Source organism: Caenorhabditis elegans, chromosome III (genome assembly GCF_000002985.6).
Source record: "Caenorhabditis elegans chromosome III".
NCBI classification, from domain to species: domain Eukaryota; kingdom Metazoa; phylum Nematoda; class Chromadorea; order Rhabditida; family Rhabditidae; genus Caenorhabditis; species Caenorhabditis elegans.
Window position 1 is genome coordinate 4083796 of NC_003281.10, and position 19933 is coordinate 4103728.

Genomic DNA, 19933 nt, shown 5'->3' on the forward strand with positions numbered 1-19933 from the left:
TGTCTTCTTTTGGAGGCCCATTGGGCTTTTGTGCCATCGAATTGTTGGCGATCGATTGAACTATCCGATATGTGAAGTTTTGTATTTTTTGGAAGTTTATATAGACATATTTTTAGGGTAGGAAAGTTCAAAAGGGTGTTACGGGAAATAGCATTAATTTTTTAAAAACTAAATTCCTGAAAAGTTTGAAAACAAAACAAATTTTCTAAAATGATGAACTTGTTCATTTTAAAGTTTAAACGGAAAAAAATTCGACAGCAGCAGATGTGAGAGACTCAAGCGCATCTTTTCTGGTCGTTTTCAGAAAAGGTCGCAAAAAACAATGTGATGAGAATTACGACAATTTATTGATTACACACAAAAAAGAACGGAGTGGGGCTCTGATTTCTGGGTGGGGAAGTTATGGGAGGGTATTGAGAGGCATTTGGAGCCAAAAGAGAGGGGGTGGGTGTGTCAAGGTGAGCCGGTTATACCCAAAAACATGTTCGGCCACTTGACTTTTTCAGTATTTTTTTTAATTTTTGAGTGCCCGACATTGGGACATTTTCATCATTACGAAGAAAGGAAAGGGAAAAATGGTAGGGGGGAATAGAGAGAAAAATATATTGGTATGTTGATAGGGAGGCATTCAAGAAAAAAAGGTCAAAACGATTCGAAAAATGGGGGAATAAAAATCCTACTAAAATGGAAAAGAAGGAAATAAAAGAGAGTAGGAGAAGATGATGAGACTATTTATAAAACGACAAATAAAAGTGCTGAAACTGCGAAAAGTAGAGAGTATTCATCTTTAGTTAAAAAATTGGTTAAAAGATAAAATACAACAAAACATTCCACAATTTTCAGCACACAGTTAAAGAGGCATGTTAGCCCAAGAAAAGACAAAAATAGTAGAGGGGAAAAAAATGAAAAGAGTAGAGAGACGAAAGAAAGGATAGTACATGATTTAACATGGGCTTTTTTGGATTAAAAAGCCTCAGGACGGCAACAAAACGTCTTACTGTGGAGTAGTTCCTCCTGGTGCAACTCCAGCTGGAACTCCAGCTGATGGAACGGTAGCTCCCTGTGTAGTAGTGTTGGTTCCGGGGACGCCACTGGATTGCGATTGTTGAGCCTTTTGTTTGAGCATTGTCCAGTCGAATGTGTAGTCGTACTGTAAATATGCATTTTATTATATTTTCTTAAACAATGTTGCTTTTTTTAAAATATTCATTCAAGTATTAATTATGTTTGAAAAGGTTTTCTGTAATTGTAATTGTTTTAACACGAACCTGATGATTGAGCGTTCTGAAGAGAATTCTGAACAGTTGCCGCAAGTACATGTAATCTGGAGATTCATCGAAACGAAGTCCTCTTGTGTAGCTCAAGTACATTGGGAACTCAGCTGGGAATCCTTTGCACAAGTGCTCGACTGATGTCGTCATTTTCTGAAAACATTAAGTTGAAAAATCGATAAAATGACAGGATCACACCACAAACCTTCTCAGAAATCTTCTCATACTTTTGCTTTTTCGTGGCGGCCTTCAATCCTTGCCATGGAAGAGTTCCACGGTTGAAGTACATCAAAACGTATCCAAGGGATTCCATGTCATCTCTGAAACAGTAAATTTTAAATTTAAAAAAAATCTAAAATACCTTCTCGACTGCTCAATTCCCAAGTGGGCGTTGATGGATGCGTATCTGGCGGTACCGGTCAAGTTCTTGTCCTCTCTGTATGGAATATGAGTTCTGGTGCGTGAATCACGGTATCTGAAAATAATTTGATGAATATTTGTTAAACTATGATAGTGAGTGATTACTTTTTGGCCAATCCGAAGTCGATCAAGAAGAGCTTGTTGCAGTGACGTCCTATTCCCATCAAGAAGTTGTCTGGCTTTATGTCACGATGAATAAAGTTCTTGACATGCACATATTCGATACGTCCGATCATCTGGTCAGCCAGCATGAGAACAGTCTGAAAAAAAATTATCTTGATGGAAACTTCTTTAATAATGAAAATTTGTGAGAAGGATGCACTCATTTTCGAAATCGTTTATTATTTATTTACTCTGAACTCTGAGAACTCTATTTCTATGACCAATACTCTAACACATTGGCAACAATGATCATTAATACGTTTCATGTGCGAATTTCAAAGTAATTCTTGAAATTGAAATATTCACGTGAAGTAATTGCGCGGTGAAGCAGAGGAATCCGCTGCTGAAACTCATTTTAAGCTACTCGTCACCACTGACCTTCATGGTAAATCTTCTGGAGCAGAAATTGAAGAGATCTTCCAATGAAGGACCGAGAAGATCCATGACAAGCACATTGTACTCTCGCTCGGTTCCGTACCTGAAATTACAAGTTTTAGAACAATTTAGACGCGGTAAATATGTTCCTAGGTCTTTTTTATAGAAAAAGGTTACCATCTGATATGTGGAATTCCGACTCCTCCCTGTAGGATACGATACACTTTGGACTCGTACAGCAACTGCGGGTGCCTCGCCTAAAAATCGATAATGAATGATTATTCGAAAAAGAATATGGAAGCTGCTCAAACTAACCCGATTGCTTTCCAGCTTAATGGCCACCTCCTCGCCGTTCGTCACGTTGATCGATACATAAATGTCACCGAATGATCCTGATCCGATTTTTCGTATGAGCTTGTATTTTGTCGCAACGATGAAGTCCTTAACTGACATCACACCTGCCATTGTTTGCTCTGATCGTGCTGAAAATTCATGATTCACTATCGTGACTGACTAAAACTAAACAAAAAATGGTAAAAATCGATACCTTTGATAGCAGAACACGAATTGAGTGCACGAGGGCACCTGGTGGTTCAAGAAAGAGGAGCTCTACCTGAAAATATGCTATTTTTGAACGGAAAATAGAGAAACGAAAACGGTACGCGGTTGAGAATGGAACAGAAATGATGAAATACGATATTGTAAACGAATTGGCGACAAAAATCGATTGGATTGGGTAAACAACACCTTTTTTTTATTGAGAGCCCGGTAGTTCATCGAATTTCTGACAGAACATAAATTGAAAGAAAATGAAAGATTCAGGATTTTTCATCGACTACCAATTGAATTTAGCATTCCATTAGAAAACAAAAAAAGGTATTCGTGATATCAAAAAACTTTCCTCATAAATATTCCGAAAATCTAGGATAATCTACGTTAGACGACATAAAATTGCGGATTTGAAAGAAGTGCTGCTTATTTTTTTTAAATAAAAACAGACAACTTGAAAAGAAAGAATCGAGAAGAAAGGAGAAAAATAAATTGTTTCAGGTGAAAACAAATTGAGCTAAATTGGAAAATCGATAGCTGAAAACTTCAAAACTTGAAAATCTAGCTGACTACACTTTATTCAAACATAGAAAGTACGCATGTACATTTAAGTAATACTTCAGAAACCAAGACTGACAAACGTGCGCGAAGGACAAGCTTTTCAAGCTGCAGGCTAATAATCACTGCTAATTCTTTACTCCTGTTCTCACATTAAATTGTAAAACGAATAAATTGCGAATATTAAGAGCCATTAATACAAAAATCGATCAAAAAGTGAGCGTTAACAATTAAAATTTAAAAAAAGCGATCGAAAATGGCTAAAATCCTAAATTTCTCGGCTTTCTTGCACTAAAACGAAGTGCACGCTTTGAAATCTTGTGATAATCGTCCAAAAAGTTCATTAAAATTATTAAACATTAGAAATCCCCGTCTGAAAACGTCAGTAATGACTCACTTGCCACCTAATCCAACTCACAAGACAGCCTTTATTTGCTCACTTTTAGCCGTTTTTCTTCAATTTCAAACCAAATATTAGATATACCGACCACTTTATCACAATTATCAAATAATTCCCAGCCGAAAACACGAAAAACGTCGAAAAACGAGCAGAAATCGATGAAGAAACGGGGCGAAAAGGGTGTCGGGCACCGATTTCGTCAGTCACACAACCGGGAAGGCCGACCGCGACGCAGTGTTCATTGCGTCGCGGTTGCGCGCTAATTCAAATTCGACTCGTCGTTTTCTCTCGTTCTCTCGCATTTTGCATCAGTTTCGCCCATTTTCCTCGGTTTTCTTTCACTCTTTTTCGTCTCGCCTCGAACATTTTTACGTTTTTATGAACGAGACGAGTCACTTTGTTCGATTAAATGAGAAATATCACGTGGAAAATGGGGAGAACGCTGGTGGATTAACAAAATAACGAGAAAAAACAAATTTTAAGAGCAATTTCGGAAAAAACACTGGTAAAGGTTGAAATCAGCTTTTGAAAACTCAATTCTTGCCCTTTTCCCAAAAAATAATTCCTTTGTCGGATCGAACAAAAAACCGGTTTTCAAAATAAAAGTTTACACCCAACACGAGAGACAGTTGTCGATTTTTTGATAAATTACAGTCAGGTTTTGTTCCCCTTCATATTTTAATCGATCAAACAAAAAATTACAAAATTTAAAGGATCTGAAAAGCGAAAAAAAAACCCTATTTCGTTCTTTTTGCTAATAGAAAAGTTAGGGAAACTGGGAACAAAAAGAAAGGAAAAGAGCGAATCAGAATACTGGAGAGTGCATGCACTTTGGTGCAAAAAATCTAAAAATTGCAGATTTGACGAACAGAAGCCGCTGAGAACATTCGACAAAAAAGTACCCATGTTACCGCAAAAAATGTTATCAATTGACGCTAATGTTCTTATTCTTATCAATGTTAATTTAATAAAATCACAAAAGTCTACACGCCCATGACAAGCAGCACGTGATTTGAATGTTTCTAAAATGTAGAAAAAATACTAAAAAATAACAACTACGAAATAGCTAAACAAACATTAAAATGAAGAAAAATTGCAATTTCACTTCTGGAATTCATACGTTTTTTTTTCTCTCACTAAAGCGAATTAAGAAGCTTCTTCATCACAGAACACGGAGAGCATAGAGAAATCATAGAGAATCGAGAAATAGTGTATAAAATTGAGAAAAAGGAGTAAATGTTTCCCCTTCCATTTTATGCCGACCACAACTACTACTACTAGTGATGGGGGAAGAAAATGGGGAAAAAATGGAAGAAAAAGAGAGCAAAAAAGCAACCAAAAACAATTCTGATTCATTCAGTTTGTACGTTTTTTTGTTGCAGACCTTATCATGGATACAGTCAAAAATTTGAATTTTCAGCTTCTACAAGGAAAGTTTCAGCTCACTTTTAGACTCTCAAATGAAGCTTGTGACATTTTGAAAAATACCATTTTGTTAGGCCCCAACACAAAATTTAGCACACTCAATGGGAAAAAAAGGCAATCTGAAAACTTTTATGAATGATTTTAGAGGTGATTAGGGGTAGGCCTACAATTTGGAAGAAATTTGGATGAAAAATTTTCGAATTTTCCGAAAAAATATAATTCAGATGCGAAATTTCACGTTTTTTTAAGCCTAGAGTACTGTACTTGGTCTTGCCAAAGGCATCTGTTGAAGCAATTTCCCTTCTGACGCTACTCCACCGTATTGAAAGAATTAACCGAAAAAAGTGAAAAACTATGAAAATTCCACAGCAACAAAAGTTCGAAGTTACAGATTTCTTTGACTTTCAGATTTGAATACTGGAAAAACAATGTACGAAGGAGGATTCACGAAAACTTCAGTTAATAAAATGTGGGGTTACTGTAGTAGGGTAACGTAGGAACATTTATTTATGTTTCGCAACACAAAATAAGTTTGAGTCAATTTCTGATGTGGTACTATACGTTGCTAATTGACAAGTTTCAGGGTTTCCAATTTTCAGAAAATAATTTAGATTTGCTCTATCGTTTGTAGCTGGAAGTTTCTTGAAGCTATCAATCTTTGAATAAAATATGTTTATTGAGAAGAATATATTGATGAAATTAGATTTTATAAAGCATAAAGTTATAAAGTGTAAAGTAATGGAATATATGGAAAAATAGTATAGGGTTTATTATTGGTAGAATCAAAGTTTTCAGTAGAGCATTAGAATTTTAAAAAAATTTACAACATGACTTGCAAAAGATAGTTTTAAGGTCTATCAAAATGCATTTCTCCACTTCCGCTTGAATTCGGCTGATTCTTACGATCTTCTCCATCATGAACTTTGAGTTTGAAATCTGTCGGCTTGGTGACTTGACCGAGTCGCACTTTTTCGTCAAACATTCTGTAAAATTGGAAAAATTATTTTATTCTCGAGGCGTCACAGAGCGCCTTTTCTCGACTATCTTAAAATGGTTGAATTTTTTGCCTTTTCGAACTGTTTCAAATACATTTTACGGTAAGCCGAGGTACGGTGTGAGGTTTGAAATGTCGACATTAATGTCTAGAACCATTCATGGCCTAGGAAAGGAAAATAAATACTCCGGCCATCGATTTAACTTGCGGAGATAGTTTTTGAGAAGGAGATATGCATGGTCTAACGAGCTACAACTTGATACAAATCCAATAAAATTTTTCACCAAGCTATTGTTCATCTCAAAAGTTACATTTGTTGGTACCCAAATTTCAATTAAATTTTAAAAAAAGCTAGAAAAACTCATCCCGAGAAACTCGTCATGCTCTCTGATTTCGCGACAAACTTCGCCTGAGAAGAAAGCTTTAGTGTATGTTCCGACATAAGTGGTGGCGTGCTTGTTCTGGGTCCATGTGTAAATGGTTTCTCCGATCTGAAAAATATGAATTTTTCAAAATAAGACATTTAGTTTCACACAGAAAAAGAAACGAACCGAACACATTTTCTCTTTTTTCTGTTGAACGTTTTCGCCGTTTTGGTTTCCAGACATGTTTATTTCTGAAATTATTGAATTAACTTTGAGTAGCTGATTCTAGAACATTTTCGCATAAATAACTACCGTGCTCTTGGCACTACAGTAAGAAAGTACTATTCAGTTTCCAAATGGGTGACAACCTTTAAAGCAATTTTTGTTATTTTTGACAAGAACGTTTAATACTATTACAGTAAGCCTTCCATGTAGGTACAAAATATCCTGCCTACCTTCAAGGCAACCTATGTATGCCTCGTGTCAAATGTCAAAGTCCATTTTTATGCATACAGAAAGGCAGACATGAGGCATGTGTCTACCATCCACGCCATAATATTTGGAAAATTTAACTACAGTAGTACCGTACTCCTACCGTACCACGAGGAGGTGTGACGTCACAGACTACAGAAGTTTTCAGATTTAATTTTTTTTAAATTTAAAGTGAAGTTAAAGTGGCGAAAAACTCAAATTTGTTTATTCACGCGAGGGTTTTTTTTCTGAGTTTTTTTAAAACCAAATGTAATCATTTTTAAAAGTATCGATTCCGATTGCCGGCCGAATCTCCGAAATTCGAAAAATTTCACTAACAATGAATAAATCAAAAGAAGTAAGTTAACGCTCGGTACCTGTTTCAGTCATGAAGGTGACCTACGACTGCCTCGAAAATAGGCGGTAGGCAGGCACGTAGGCAGGCAATAACAAAACATGTTTCCAGGCTGAAACCGACATTACTCAAATTTTCCCGAATCTGGACATCCTTCCAAAAAAGTTTTCCGCAAAAGAGTTGGCAGAAAGACGCATCAAAAAGCTCCACGTGGCTCCTGGATCAATTTTCATGAATCGTTGGTCCATAGAAGGTGTGATTGGAAATGGAGGTTATGGACAGATATTTATGGTGATGGATGTTAAAAAGAATGATGAAAGAGCAATGAAAATAGAACCAAAACTACGAGCAGAAGTGATTACGAAGCGGATGATAATGGAGCAACAAGTTTTGATGAAAATGCAAGGGAAAACTCATATTCCAACAATGTATGCATCTGGATTCAATGATCAATTCAATTTTATTATAATGCAGTTGCTTAGTATGAATGTTGGAGACTTTCGGAAACGAAGTCCATTGGGAAGATTGAGTAAAGAGACAGTTGGAAGAATTGCTTATCAGACATTGAATGCATTGAAAGATATTCATGATATGGGATATGTTCATAGAGATGTTAAACCAGCAAATATTTGTTTTGGTGTACATGCTCAGGTGAGTTAGGTGCCTTCAACGCGACATCAGTGCCTGTCTGTACTTTTACAGTGCACAGATAGGCATGAGACCGGCGTAGATCGCCTTGCAGGCAGGCAGGCCTTGGTGTGCCTGCACAGTAGTTTGCTTTTAGTCTATATCTAGAGTTCGAATGAAAGTTCAATTCCTAATTTTTCCCTCAAACTTTTCTTATTTGCTCTTCGAACTTTTCAGTTCGAAAAATTAATAGAATTTAGAGTTTAACAGAGGGAAAATTTTGAAAAGATTATACCAGAAACTCACCTTATTTTTGCCAGCAGCCGCCCTAGAGAGACAATTCGATAGAAAATGAGAGGCTTCAGCTGTAAACAGGCACTATACCTATTTCTATACCTACACCCCGCCTCCTAATCCTCCTAATTAAGAGTTGGTACGCCGTTGCACCAGCTGTAGTGCACCTGTCGAGGCCTTAGAAGCCGCGTATAATATCTAGAGGTTGTGATTATTAATGGATTTGCACCGAACTGAGAAGATTTGTTATTTGCTTCATGGAAAAGCTTAAGGCTGTGGCAGAGCCGGCTCAAATTGGTTTGTCTCTTCAGAACGTTACATACAAAAAAAATCAGCGAAAAAACAGTTCAGTTGTCATACTTTTTCACAAAAGCGTGCGGCCTGCTTGCAAAAATTTAGCGCCAGGATAAAAAACACCGACGCAATGCGTTTAACCACATCCAGAAAAGTAATTTCAGAATCGTCACATCCTCTATCTTCTTGATTTCGGACTCGTCCGACGCTTCAAAACCGAATCCGGTGTATGCATTCCATGGAGAATAAATGCCGGATTCAAAGGAACAGAACGTTATGTATCGGTTCGTGTACACGAGAAGCTGGAGCAGACACCATGGGATGATGCATTCTCAGTCTTGTATACGGCATATGAGCTAGTCGTTGGAGAGCTCCCGTGGAGATATTTGGAGGATATTCATGAGATTCATGGGGTCAAAAAGTTGATGGTATGTGGTGCAAATCGTACAATTTTTATTTCAAAAGTCTTCATGAAAATTGTTTCTTACGGTAGCTGCAAATAAGAGTGTACGCCTTCAAGGAATACAGTACACTTTTTTTCAATTGTCGCATTTTTATTCACTTTTCCAAAAAGAAAATGATTTTTGAATTAAAAATTAAACTACTGTACTCTTTAAAGGCGCATGCATCCTTCCACAATCATCGTTAACAAATTTTTCGGTCGTTTCAAGACCCGGTACCGTATTCTTGTGTCATAAATCACAAAATTTTCCGATTTCAGAACGAGGTTACCAAGAATGGAGAGATGTTCAAGGACATTGCGAGCATCCTAGTCGACTTTCATAAGATGATTTTGGAATGTGACCCCGTTGTTGAACTACCGTATGAAAAACTGCTGGAATGTCTGAAATGTTTATACAGCCCGAAATCACTGCTCGAACCGTATGATTGGGAGGATGGATACAAGACGACATTGAATATTTGAACTCTGAATGAATTATGAATGAAGTGAAATCACAATTTTTCATTTTTAATGATAAAAAGTTTCAAACATCTTTTCAGTCAAGATAAGCGATTCATAGAAATTGGTACAAGTGCTTTCGATCAATTACACGAGATCGTAACAGAAACAAAGTGAATGTGAGAAATGGGGTGAGGTTGAAAAACATGAAAGGAAGGAAAACATGAGGTTAGAAATAGAAATTTGGAAATATTTTCTTTAGAAGTCAGCCTCAAGATCGAACTGTCTCTCGGCTTCATTCACCATCACTCCAGGACGTTGATACTCGGAAACCCGCTTCTCGAAGAAGTTAGTCTTTCCGTCGATCGAGATATTCTCCATGAAGTCGAATGGATTCTTCGACTTGTAAAGCTTGTCACAACCGAGCTCGACGAGCAAATGATCGGCGACAAACTCGATGTACTGTGACATAAGACGACAGTTCATGCCAATCATGTCAACTGGAAGTGCCTCAGTCAGGAATTCTTGTTCGATGGCCACAGCGTCCTTGATGATATCGTAGATGCGTTGTTGAGTGAGTTTCTTTTGAAGCTTTGAGTAGAGAAGACAGGCGAAATCACGATGAAGTCCTTCGTCTCTGCAAAAATTATCAAATTACATTAAAATTATTTAAATCTCGTAATAATAATAATTACCTCGAGATGAGCTCATTGGAATGTGTCAATCCTGGCATCAATCCACGCTTCTTCAGCCAGAAGATCGAAGCGAATGATCCACTGAAGAAGATTCCCTCAACAGCTGCGAAAGCAATGAGTCTTTCAGCGAACGAAGCCTTCTTGTCCGAAATCCAGCGAAGAGCCCAGTCAGCCTTCTTCTTGATGAACTCGAACTCATCAACGGCGTTGAAAAGAGTGTTTCGTTCCGTCTCATCACGAATATAAGTCTCAATCAGCTTCGAGTACATCTCTGAATGAATGTTCTCAATGGCAATCTGGAATCCGTAGAAAAACCGTGCTTCTGAGACTTGAACTTCGTTCGAGAATCGTTCGCACTGAAAATTTAATCGTTAATTTGAATCATTATTGAGATATCAAATAAAACATACCAAGTTCTCATTGACAATTCCGTCCGATGCGGCAAAGAAGGCAAGGATCCGAGAAATGAAGTATTGCTCGTCACCATTCATCTTCTCCCAATCGTTCATATCCTTTCCAAGATCGACTTCTTCGACTGTCCAGAATGATGCAACTGCCTTTTTGTAGAAGTTCCAGATGTCATGATGTTTCAGTGGGAAGATGACGAATCGATTATCCAAATCTTGAAGCATCGGCTCGTCGGCATCCAGCTCATTCACCTCCGACTCATTATTTGTTTCCTCAGCTGAAGCAGCCTTGGTCTGATCGACAATCTCCAATTTCTCCAGTTCTTTCTCCAACTTCAGCTTGTTCGATGAGTGTTTCGGCTGTAAATTCGAAGGCATACGTAATGAGTATACTGGAAAAGTCGTAGAATTGTGCACATTTTGTGCAAAAGCACCAGATTTCGCGCCTCTTCGCGGACTTTACACTAAATACTTACCACTGATGCTCCTGCGTTCTCCTTCTCGACATTCTGAATCTCGGTGAGGGTCATTTTAGTAGATATACGCGGATAGTGCTTGCGATCCTGAAAAGTTTAAAATAAAATGAAAATAGTGTGCAAATGAAGAAAACAATTGATAGAGAAGAGGAAACATTAAAAATGGCCAGCTGAACACTATTCAGGTCACACAAGTCACCACCTAGGACCGGCGACTGTGACAGACTGAGACAAGGAATGACCAGCACCAAAGGTTTTAACGAAGGCGGAGCTTTTGACGTCATGGTGAACTATGGGTGAAGGGCGGGAAATGCTGACGTCACAGACGGTCCTGTGTTCAGTTTTGCACGGAAAATCGTATGCCGGCAGGAGGTCAATTGTGACGTAGGCATGGTCAATGATGGGAGCAGATGATGCAAATAAATGGGTGAGAAATTAGAATAGGGCTCTTGCACTGAATTTTGAATGAATTCCTTATCAAAAATATATTGTTTTTGCGAGGCTTACTGATAAAAAAGTGACCAATGGAGTGACCGAACGATTTTTTTTTGTTGGAAAAACATTCAATTTATATATTGAAAAAGAATCTATAAATGTGTTGAAAAGCCGGAAAGCAGCTATTCAATTTCAAAAACCTAAAGTTATTTAATTAAAAATGGTGATTGAAAAGATTTAACAAGAAAAAGACAAATGAGTGCACTTCCAGTGCACACAAGACGAAGCGAATGAGAAATGAAATGAGTGAATGAACGAAATCAGCGGGCGCAATAGAGGTTTCGCGCCAATTGTTCGAATTCAAATTTTGGCGCGCGTTTTGAAAGAAATGACGGAGACACAGAGAAAATTTACAGGTCTGATGAATATTGTCCGACTGATAAAGATTTAGTGTCTGGCGGAAAAACGGTAAAGAATATAACCTCCTAACTATAGTTTCGCAACAAAATATTTTGTATTTTCTCGAAAAACTTATTTTTGACGGGAACGAAGCCTATTGAAATACTGGAAAACTATCTTTAGGTTTTGGGCCATAAATTTGGATGAATATCGTGATGAGACCAACCAATTATGGCGGAAATTCAAATTCTACAATATTTTGGTGGTTGCCTAGTAGCTTTAGATCCACGTTTTATTGAAAAATGTACGGAGAGTTTCCATTGGAAACCAGCAAACCAGACAAAAAAGCTTCTCCATTTTTACTTTACATCAAATTATGGCGTCAGATCGTCGATTTTCTGTAACTCTGTCCGAGGATGATCTACGTCCGCATTTAAGGAAGCCAAGTAGGTTTAGAGTCTGAGAAATATTGTCATAGGTGCCTGAAAATTCTCCCAGAACCACTCAAGCCACCTAAACCACAACAATCAAGTGAAATTGAAGAACTGATTAGAAGAAATGAGAAGCGGGAAGAGGCGAAGAAAGAGGTAAAACGTCGTATTGAAGAAGAGGAAAAAGCGAAGGAACAGAGGAAGAGAGATGAAGAAATTCGTAGAGAAACTCATGAATTGTTGGTTATTAGGGAATTGAGCAATAATCGGAATGATATAGAAATGCCTGTAATCTCTTCAATTAAGTGAAACAATAATATGACACAAATATTTTTAGAGCATTCCAAAGCTTGGCCGGCGTGTGAACAATTTTCAGTATTTTAAATGGGATTCTGATGAAGAAATTCCAATTATTCCAGAAGAAAGAAGACCCGCTTCGGTTAGCAGGTGAGAAATTGAATTGTTAAATAAAAGAAAAATCATGAAAATTTTGAAATTGACAATTTTGTGCATTCTACCGTCGCGGTGTATGCGTACTTGACACTATATATGACGCGCAAGTTGCAAGTCAACGAAATTTCGATTTTTTTTAACGTCTCAAAATTTCAAAAAATTACAATTTTTCAACAATCTATTTCACCCTCAGATTGCCACCAGCGACAAGGGCATCCACTCTTTGTGAGCTATGCACATTGGCTTCACGATTGCTTGATAAATCCAGTGCTCCGACAAGAAGTGCAGCGTGTGCACACGTAGATGCTTTTGTGGGCACTTCATCGTCTTCTCATTATCACAATTTTTAATGTTTCAAGAAAATTGTTATTAAGCACCAGACGAACACAAAATAAAGAGATACATAGAGAAAATGAGGAGCAAAGAGAAAGGGGATTGAAACCCGTAAAAATACATTTTTGGTGAAGTTGATTGGGTGTGGAACGTGAGTACAAGTGAGATCGAGATTTCGAAACTTCGTGAAAAATCTAATATTACACGTGGAAAATTGAGAAGAAAGGGTGTGGCTCAGAGTATCAAGAGCTGTCGGATTCTGCATCACTCGAAGGAGCCAAACTGCTTTGCGAGGAACGCTCCTGATGAATTTGATCGCTGATCTGCTCTAAAGCTCGCATCGAATCACTGTAGCTGTCTTTTCGTTCTTGTACCTGGAAATTAAAAATTATTTTAATCTATATACAGTTTTATTCTTATTAGTTCTTACTTCATGCTCCAAAATTGACATTAACTCAAGTTGAGAATTCATTGTTCGCGTCAGAACTTCTTTTCGTTCGTAATAGGGCCGGGATTTTTTGATGGCAGATCTGAAATTCGGAAAATATATTGTCAGAAAATTGCCTGATGCCTGAAACTCACCCATTTTCCTCTAAACATTTCCTTAAAGCCATTTCCAACTGTAACAAATCCCTGACACGTGATGCATGACACTTTTCAGCTTTTAAACATTCTCCCTCAGCTTCTTTAACCAATTCCAACTGTTGCTCAATCACATCAACATATTGTTTCTCTGCATCCAATTCTTGATTGTTATTCAATGAATTATGCAGTATTTGCACTTGTTCTCTTGCCATTTCAACTGAAGTTTTTTGTCGTTCAAATTGAGCTGCCGCTTGTTGAACACATCTTCTGATTTCCGATTCGCGGCTTTTCAAATCGAAAAATTGACGGGATTTTGATATGTGTTTGGCCAACTTTTTAGGGATTCCAAGCATTTCTTTGTTGAACATTAGTTGGGTTTCACTGAAAATATATAAGATTATTTTAGCATCAAAACCAGATTTGGTACGATTTTTTGCGAATTAATTGGTTAAGAATGACTAGTGCAATAAAAGGTTTCCAGTTTTAGACGTGTAGCGATTAAGCAATTATTTTAAAATAAAAAATGAATTAAAACTCACCAAAACTGTTTCTTGACAGTTTCCAACTTCATCTCATAACTGTTGATGTCATCTGTTGCATTATTTAAATTTTCAAGTTGTTTGCGAATCGATATTAATTGATCGTCCCCTTCCGTCATTTTTAATGTTTTATTGATTCTGAAATCGAATTGTTCGAACGAAAATTACTAGAAATGAAGAGAATATGAGGAGAAAAGATGAGAAAATAAATTTTTTAAAATTAAATTTGCAAATTTTAACGTGAGGCAAAACTGTGCATTTTTACGTGATGGTGTTTGCAGATCGTAATTTGAAATTAATGGCGGGAGTTTTTCAGAAATTATCAATTCGACTTACAAAAATGGCTAAAATGAATGAAATTTGGACAATTTTCTCAATTTTAGTTGTTCAGGGTTAATAGCAAAAATCAGCTGCAAAAATGGCCCTCGACATGACATTTTTGTTGAAAACAAATGGGTGTGCGCCTTTAAAGAGTACTGTAATTTCAGTATTCATTGATTTTTCATAGTTTTTGGTTGAAAATAAATTTACTTATTAAATAATATTACTTTATTAATAATTAAGATAATAAAATTCAAAATTATTCGATTTAATAAATTGTGAGATCAACTATGAAAAATCAATTAAAATCTGATCAGAGAGCAACGAAAGCTTTAAATTACAGTATCCTTTAAAGGCGCACCCCCGTTTGTAAATCTCAGAAATTGCCTTTTCGCGGCCAGGTACCGTATTTTCAGGGCAAAAATCTCAAAATTTTGCGTCTGGGTAATATTCGAACCTCATAATTTTTTGAGAATTTCGAACTTGAAACCATTCTAGAACAAAGAAAACGAGGAAACGGAGAGTAGAACTATTTCAGATACGGTTTTCATCGGTTTTTTGGGTTTGAAGGCCGTGCAAACGACAAGCGGGGGTAGGAAAAGTGTGGGGGACGACGGAGAAGAGAGAAACAGAGACGGACGGTCGGGATGGACAGTGTGAATAGATTGTGGAGGGCAAATGGGCCAATTATACCGAAGGGGAAATATATTGAGGGGCACACAATTGTGGACTGTTATATGAGCAAAATTGGTGGAAGGTGGGGGAAGAGTTGAGTCGCCTCAGTCCTCAAGAAGTACTTTTTTGAAACATATTTTTTTAAAATTTTTTTGGGGCGATACCCCTCAACTGCAAAATTCCGATTAATTGCAACATTTCTATTTTTAAAATAAGAGAATGTCTATTGGGAAGTGGAGCAATCCACGACTGGATTATCGGCCACAGTCCCCGGCTAGGACGTGGCTTAAAATTACAGCCCAGAGGATCACCACCAGGCAGTGTACCTGAATCCCAGATCCGCAGTGCATAGCACTTGAAGAACCGATCGTCCTTTAATCCTTTAATCCTTTAATCTAAAAATAATTTTTCTTCAGTCTGACAAAAAACATTTTTAGAAAATTTTCAGGTTTTGTCAAATGATAAAACGATTTCGCTGATAGTTTTCAATTCATCTAATAATTGAATCGAAAATCGGAAAAACGCGCAAATTTCAAAGCAAAATGATGCTTCCGGGTCTCGACGCGAGTGAAACTTTTCAGCTACAGTACCCATGAGTACGGTAGATGATGATTTTCTTGAAATTTCGTTTTTTCCAAGCATATTTGACGGGATTTCGATAAAAAATATAATTTTTACATCAAGAATATCAAAAGAATTGAAAATTACAACAAAAAATAAAGGGTACGGTAGCGGAAAATTTTCATTCGTGACAGGAGCCAATGTGGCAATTTTACTTGACAAATAGCGAATAATAGCTTTTATGAGTGCTATCTGAAGAAGTCTAGGCGCGTGAGCTTTAATAGGATTTGCGGGAAAAACATCAGGGAGGTGTCGAAAAAACGGGGACAGTTTTTGTGGTCGTAGGGGTGTGTGGGGGACGACAGGTTGTGGATGACGTTGTCTTTTTCATCTTCTTCTTCTTCCGATGAAGAATAAGTGAGAAAATTAGAGAAATAGACAGATACTGATCTATTTTCTCTTTTCTATCTTTCTCTCTCTCTCTATCTCTTTTCCCTATGACCAGGAGAAATTGATGATTTCAAAGGAGAAGAAAGTACGAAGTTGTCAAATTTTTAGTGGGTGTCGTCGGACATGTGATCACACTTTTCATAAAAAATATTTCAGTTCCGTATAAACGAGAGAAGTCAAACAAACTCTGATAACAGGTTCCATGTGATTTTAGAAAATTGGGGTAGGATGAGTGGGGAGGTGATGGATGTGTTCTCGTCTTGGACTTTTCCAATCACATGTTCAATTACATATGTTCCAAATAATCTGAAAAACTTGATACTTTTGACTATTCGTCATAGGCTTAGGCTTAGGCGTAGGCCGAAGCTTAGGATTAGGCTTAGGCTTAATCTTAGATTATGCTTAGGCTAAGGCTTTGGCTTATGATTACGCGCAGGCTTGTTGGGCTTTGGCTTGAGCTTAGGCTCTGCTGCCTGTATCCTTTATCCTCCTCTCTCCGCCAGTACACAAGAAATTGTGGTAACTCAAGTTCCCGATTTGAGGTGCAATTTTTGATATTAAAAACGCTAAACTATTATGATTCAATTTTTCTAATAATTCTGTGATTCAACTAAAAAATTGCGCAACAATAAAATTCGTGTGATGTGTTTCGTCGTTGTTAACATATGTAAGTGGCAAAGGATAACGATAAAATGATAAATTGTGTCAGCGAAATAAAATCGAGTTTTTTTTCTGCAAGAAACCAAAGAACCTACGAGATAATCTTTAAAGTTATAAATAAAAGTATCATATACTGTTCAAACTTTAGAACTATTGAGATAGGAATTCATTATAGAGAGGTACGCAGGCCTAAAGGTAGGCGTGTAGGTGCCTACGTTCACAGCCTTGTTCTGTGGAAAAACCTAAAATAATTGGAAACTGATTAAAATAGTTTCGAGTGATCAATTGTGTGAAATGAACCTCGAATCTTCAAAGTAAAGAGTTTACTTTTCTCTATCTCTCTTTCAAAATCTTCATCAATTTGAAAAGCCAACAAAACAAACTAGTTGGAATGGCAGCACAAGGTATTTCGATCGAACCAATAGAAAAGCAAACCGAAACAAAAAAAAAACCACAAATTTTCTTTTTGAAGTCTCCTAATCCGTCAAAGGACAGGAGGCTGAGGGATAGGATTAGACAAGAGATTCGAGAGAAACAAAAAGTCTTGAGAAGGATACACAACAGGATTCGAGGAATTGTAAATGACAAAGTTTCGGAAGAAATGGGATTTTGTTTCGAGACACTTTGTTGGGTTCACAATCACACATTCATTGGAGGAGAAGTGGGGTTTGTTAAATACGAGAAAAGAAACGTGAAGACCGGAAAACAACAATGTTTCAATGTTCAAGTACTGTCATGTGATGGGGAAGCTTTTAAAAATGAATAATGATTCATATTTATATTTTTTGATGATGTTTTCTGTTTCATGAAAATATCGTTATTAGATCAATTTTGAACATTGTTTCATTCAAATGAAAATAGGAGGTTAGGTTACGATTTTCAAAGAATCAAAAATAATTCTAGTTTCTAAGAAGTTTAAAACAAGATTTGGAAAATTCTAATAAGTCAAGTTAAGTTAGGTATATTATGATATGAGTTCATAAAGTTTTTTTTAATTGCCGATTTTTGATACATGATTCTTTTTTTTTTCGCATATCTAGTACTTTTTTGCGACGTTTTTATACTTTCAATGGTCGCAATTGTTCTGAAAAATTTATTTGAAAAATTCCAGAAAATCTCAAAAAAAAAACTGGAACCAAATGAATATTTTTAAAAATTTAACCGATCTTTTATTGAATTTTATAGATTTTCGTACGATAAAAAGTTTAAATTTATATAACTTTAATTGAAATTAGTACCAAAAAAATTCCATAAATTATTTGACCAGACAGATTATTTGGAAAGTATGCTCTGTGTGTATTTCGTTCTGAAAAACTTTTACATGGCGGGACTCACCAAATATAAGGTGTGCTTGTTTAAGTTTGGAACTTCTTTTTCAAGACCAGCCAATAAATTTGAATTCAAAAAAAACTATTTCAAAAATTCAAAAAACCGAGTAAGGTAAGAACCCAAAAAAACTAGAAGATTAAAAATCTGAAACTACCAAAGTTAGACAAAGTGAGAAATTTTTAGTGTAACATCAACAATCGCATAGAAGATAAGAATCCGACGGAAAGAGATGAAGAGAAAAGAATGGTTTTCTCGAGACTATAAATTCAGAATTGTAGATCTTAAACAGAGATTATTTAAAGCTGAAAGTGAGAGAACTGACATGTTACGTCATTTGGTGAATTGAATGGAAATACGAAATAATGTATGCGGTTTTATATTAAAAAAATATTGGTCAGAAGTCATTGGAATTTGAAATGAAACGTTTTGAACAAGAATGGATTTGAAAAAAAAACAGAAACAAATTCAGGTGGGAGCCAATTTCCAACTGTCTTGTGATTCATGTGACAGTTTTTTTTAATCCAAATTCAAATGATTTTGAGAGGCTATGGTCTAGAACTTCGAGGGAAAATTATTTAAAACCGTTCATATGATGCAAAATGTTTTATTAAATTTTTTAACTTTACAGTCGAAAAATTTGAATTGATCACAATTCGTTCACACCTACCATTATTCCTGAAATCGACAAAAACATATTTTTCCTCGGAATTTTGAAGTTTGTATTAATTTTGCAGAAGGAAATTTAAAGCGGGGTGATAAAAAGTGTCTAAATTAAAATATTGCCAACTTTTTGTCGCAGCAGCTGAGAAATTTCTTTCCACTGAATCATTACTTTATTTTGCATAAAATTTCCAAGTTGAAAATGGTTCAAAAAATATATATTCAGGGCGCAGAGAAGGCAATGGGAAGGGCGGTTGAGAGACGACTCAGACACAATTCAAACTGATGGAATTTTTACCTAGAAGTCTATAGATGAGAATGCCCTTTTGTTATCTGCAAATTCCACGAAAATTTGGCATTTCTGAGGAAAATTATGAATGCTTGCTAACTAGGAAAATAACATTTTGGAACGAAAAACACATTTAACGAATATATTTTCTCAAAAAAGTAGTTTTACTGAGTTGATAGACCATGACGACTTGGATTTCAGATAACGTCTTAATCACAGGCAGCTTCTATTTTCAGTTAACGAATAGTGAAAGTGAGAGAATACCTCCACGACGTTTCCCATTCCTTGAGAATTTGGAAGACATCAAAATTGTGAATATTCTGAATAATATATCAGTCATCATCTTTCTTCTCATTCCTCTCATCTCTCTCTTCCACCAATTTTGCATACTCTAACTCAATTATGCGTTCGCTTCTCATCTAGAGAGCATCCCTCATTTCTTCTCCGTTTCTCTTTCAAATTAAAATTCATTTATTTTTATTTTCCTAAAACGATACTTGCTACAATTGTTTAAGTTTTAAACACACCGATTACTAAAAAAATCATTTTGATGTTTTTTTGTGAAAATAAAAAAAAAATTGTGAATGATTTTATCAAAATCAAGTTTGCAAAAATGTTTATATAGTTTCGTCATTTTTGCGCTTTCCGGGTTTATTAATTGAATTTGCTATATTTTTTGTTTTATGTTTATATTTTATATTTTTCATAATTTGAAAACCGTGTGTCAATAAATTTTCAGACATTTTTCCAAGGATATAGAACGTCTTCAGACTA

The 19933-nt window shown here is 36.2% G+C and overlaps 6 protein-coding genes and 1 non-coding gene across 7 annotated transcripts; 2 read left to right on the forward strand and 5 right to left on the reverse strand.

Annotated features, from left to right (window-relative positions):
* Positions 1-207: 207 nt before the first annotated feature.
* Positions 208-2841, reverse strand: kin-19 (Casein kinase I isoform alpha). The gene is made up of 9 exons (NM_001384062.2): positions 2776-2841; positions 2544-2710; positions 2406-2485; positions 2232-2331; positions 1797-1951; positions 1633-1746; positions 1477-1591; positions 1269-1424; positions 208-1150 (listed from the first exon to the last, which is right to left on the reverse strand). The coding sequence occupies exons 2-9, from the start codon at positions 2691-2693 to the stop codon at positions 995-997; spliced, it is 1026 nt and encodes a 341-aa protein (NP_001369852.1). The 5' UTR covers positions 2694-2710; positions 2776-2841; the 3' UTR covers positions 208-994.
* A 3078-nt stretch (positions 2842-5919) lies between these two features.
* C03C10.5 (uncharacterized protein) lies at positions 5920-8325 on the reverse strand. The gene is made up of 4 exons (NM_001355096.5): positions 8279-8325; positions 6706-6770; positions 6516-6645; positions 5920-6143 (listed from the first exon to the last, which is right to left on the reverse strand). The coding sequence occupies exons 2-4, from the start codon at positions 6760-6762 to the stop codon at positions 5971-5973; spliced, it is 360 nt and encodes a 119-aa protein (NP_001342010.1). The 5' UTR covers positions 6763-6770; positions 8279-8325; the 3' UTR covers positions 5920-5970.
* C03C10.2 (Putative casein kinase I C03C10.2) lies at positions 7278-9522 on the forward strand. Its single transcript, NM_065419.4, has 4 exons — positions 7278-7348; positions 7457-7996; positions 8725-8988; positions 9282-9522. The coding sequence occupies exons 1-4, from the start codon at positions 7331-7333 to the stop codon at positions 9483-9485; spliced, it is 1026 nt and encodes a 341-aa protein (NP_497820.2). The 5' UTR covers positions 7278-7330; the 3' UTR covers positions 9486-9522.
* On the reverse strand, positions 7898-7918 carry 21ur-10102. Its single transcript, NR_052222.1, has one exon.
* rnr-2 (Ribonucleoside-diphosphate reductase small chain) lies at positions 9513-11126 on the reverse strand. The gene is made up of 4 exons (NM_065420.9): positions 11040-11126; positions 10567-10923; positions 10157-10512; positions 9513-10098 (listed from the first exon to the last, which is right to left on the reverse strand). The coding sequence occupies exons 1-4, from the start codon at positions 11091-11093 to the stop codon at positions 9720-9722; spliced, it is 1146 nt and encodes a 381-aa protein (NP_497821.1). The 5' UTR covers positions 11094-11126; the 3' UTR covers positions 9513-9719.
* Positions 11127-12249: 1123 nt separating this feature from the next.
* C03C10.7 (uncharacterized protein) lies at positions 12250-13120 on the forward strand (the record flags this gene model as incomplete). The annotated part of the gene is made up of 4 exons (NM_001025969.2): positions 12250-12319; positions 12372-12592; positions 12642-12751; positions 12951-13120. 4 exons carry the CDS (start codon positions 12250-12252, stop codon positions 13105-13107), a joined length of 558 nt encoding a protein of 185 aa, NP_001021140.1. The 3' UTR covers positions 13108-13120.
* On the reverse strand, positions 13101-14395 carry rei-1 (Guanine nucleotide exchange factor rei-1). Its single transcript, NM_001393313.1, has 4 exons — positions 14215-14395; positions 13673-14056; positions 13521-13620; positions 13101-13464 (listed from the first exon to the last, which is right to left on the reverse strand). The coding sequence occupies exons 1-4, from the start codon at positions 14331-14333 to the stop codon at positions 13333-13335; spliced, it is 735 nt and encodes a 244-aa protein (NP_001379059.1). The 5' UTR covers positions 14334-14395; the 3' UTR covers positions 13101-13332.
* Between the last annotated feature and the right edge of the window lie 5538 nt (positions 14396-19933).

Coding starts and splice junctions, on each gene's coding strand:
- kin-19 (NM_001384062.2), bottom strand. CDS start 2,693: ATGGCAGGTGTGATGTCAGTTAAGGACTTCATCGTTGCGACAAAATAC. Junction 1,425..1,476: donor ATGAGAAGATTTCTGAGAAG/GTTTGTGGTGTG, acceptor TAATGTTTTCAG/AAAATGACGACATCAGTCGA. Junction 1,151..1,268: donor TCAGAACGCTCAATCATCAG/GTTCGTGTTAAA, acceptor GCATATTTACAG/TACGACTACACATTCGACTG.
- C03C10.5 (NM_001355096.5), bottom strand. CDS start 6,762: ATGTCTGGAAACCAAAACGGCGAAAACGTTCAACAGAAAAAAGAGAAA. Junction 6,646..6,705: donor AAAAAGAGAAAATGTGTTCG/GTTCGTTTCTTT, acceptor CATATTTTTCAG/ATCGGAGAAACCATTTACAC. Junction 6,144..6,515: donor TGACGAGTTTCTCGGGATGA/GTTTTTCTAGCT, acceptor CCAATTTTACAG/AATGTTTGACGAAAAAGTGC.
- C03C10.2 (NM_065419.4), top strand. Junction 7,997..8,724: donor GTTTTGGTGTACATGCTCAG/GTGAGTTAGGTG, acceptor AAGTAATTTCAG/AATCGTCACATCCTCTATCT. Junction 8,989..9,281: donor ATGGGGTCAAAAAGTTGATG/GTATGTGGTGCA, acceptor TTCCGATTTCAG/AACGAGGTTACCAAGAATGG.
- rnr-2 (NM_065420.9), bottom strand. CDS start 11,093: ATGACCCTCACCGAGATTCAGAATGTCGAGAAGGAGAACGCAGGAGCA. Junction 10,924..11,039: donor AGAACGCAGGAGCATCAGTG/GTAAGTATTTAG, acceptor TCGAATTTACAG/CCGAAACACTCATCGAACAA. Junction 10,099..10,156: donor TCCAATGAGCTCATCTCGAG/GTAATTATTATT, acceptor TAATTTTTGCAG/AGACGAAGGACTTCATCGTG.
- rei-1 (NM_001393313.1), bottom strand. CDS start 14,333: ATGACGGAAGGGGACGATCAATTAATATCGATTCGCAAACAACTTGAA. Junction 14,057..14,214: donor ACTGTCAAGAAACAGTTTTG/GTGAGTTTTAAT, acceptor ATATATTTTCAG/TGAAACCCAACTAATGTTCA. Junction 13,621..13,672: donor AAATGTTTAGAGGAAAATGG/GTGAGTTTCAGG, acceptor TCCGAATTTCAG/ATCTGCCATCAAAAAATCCC.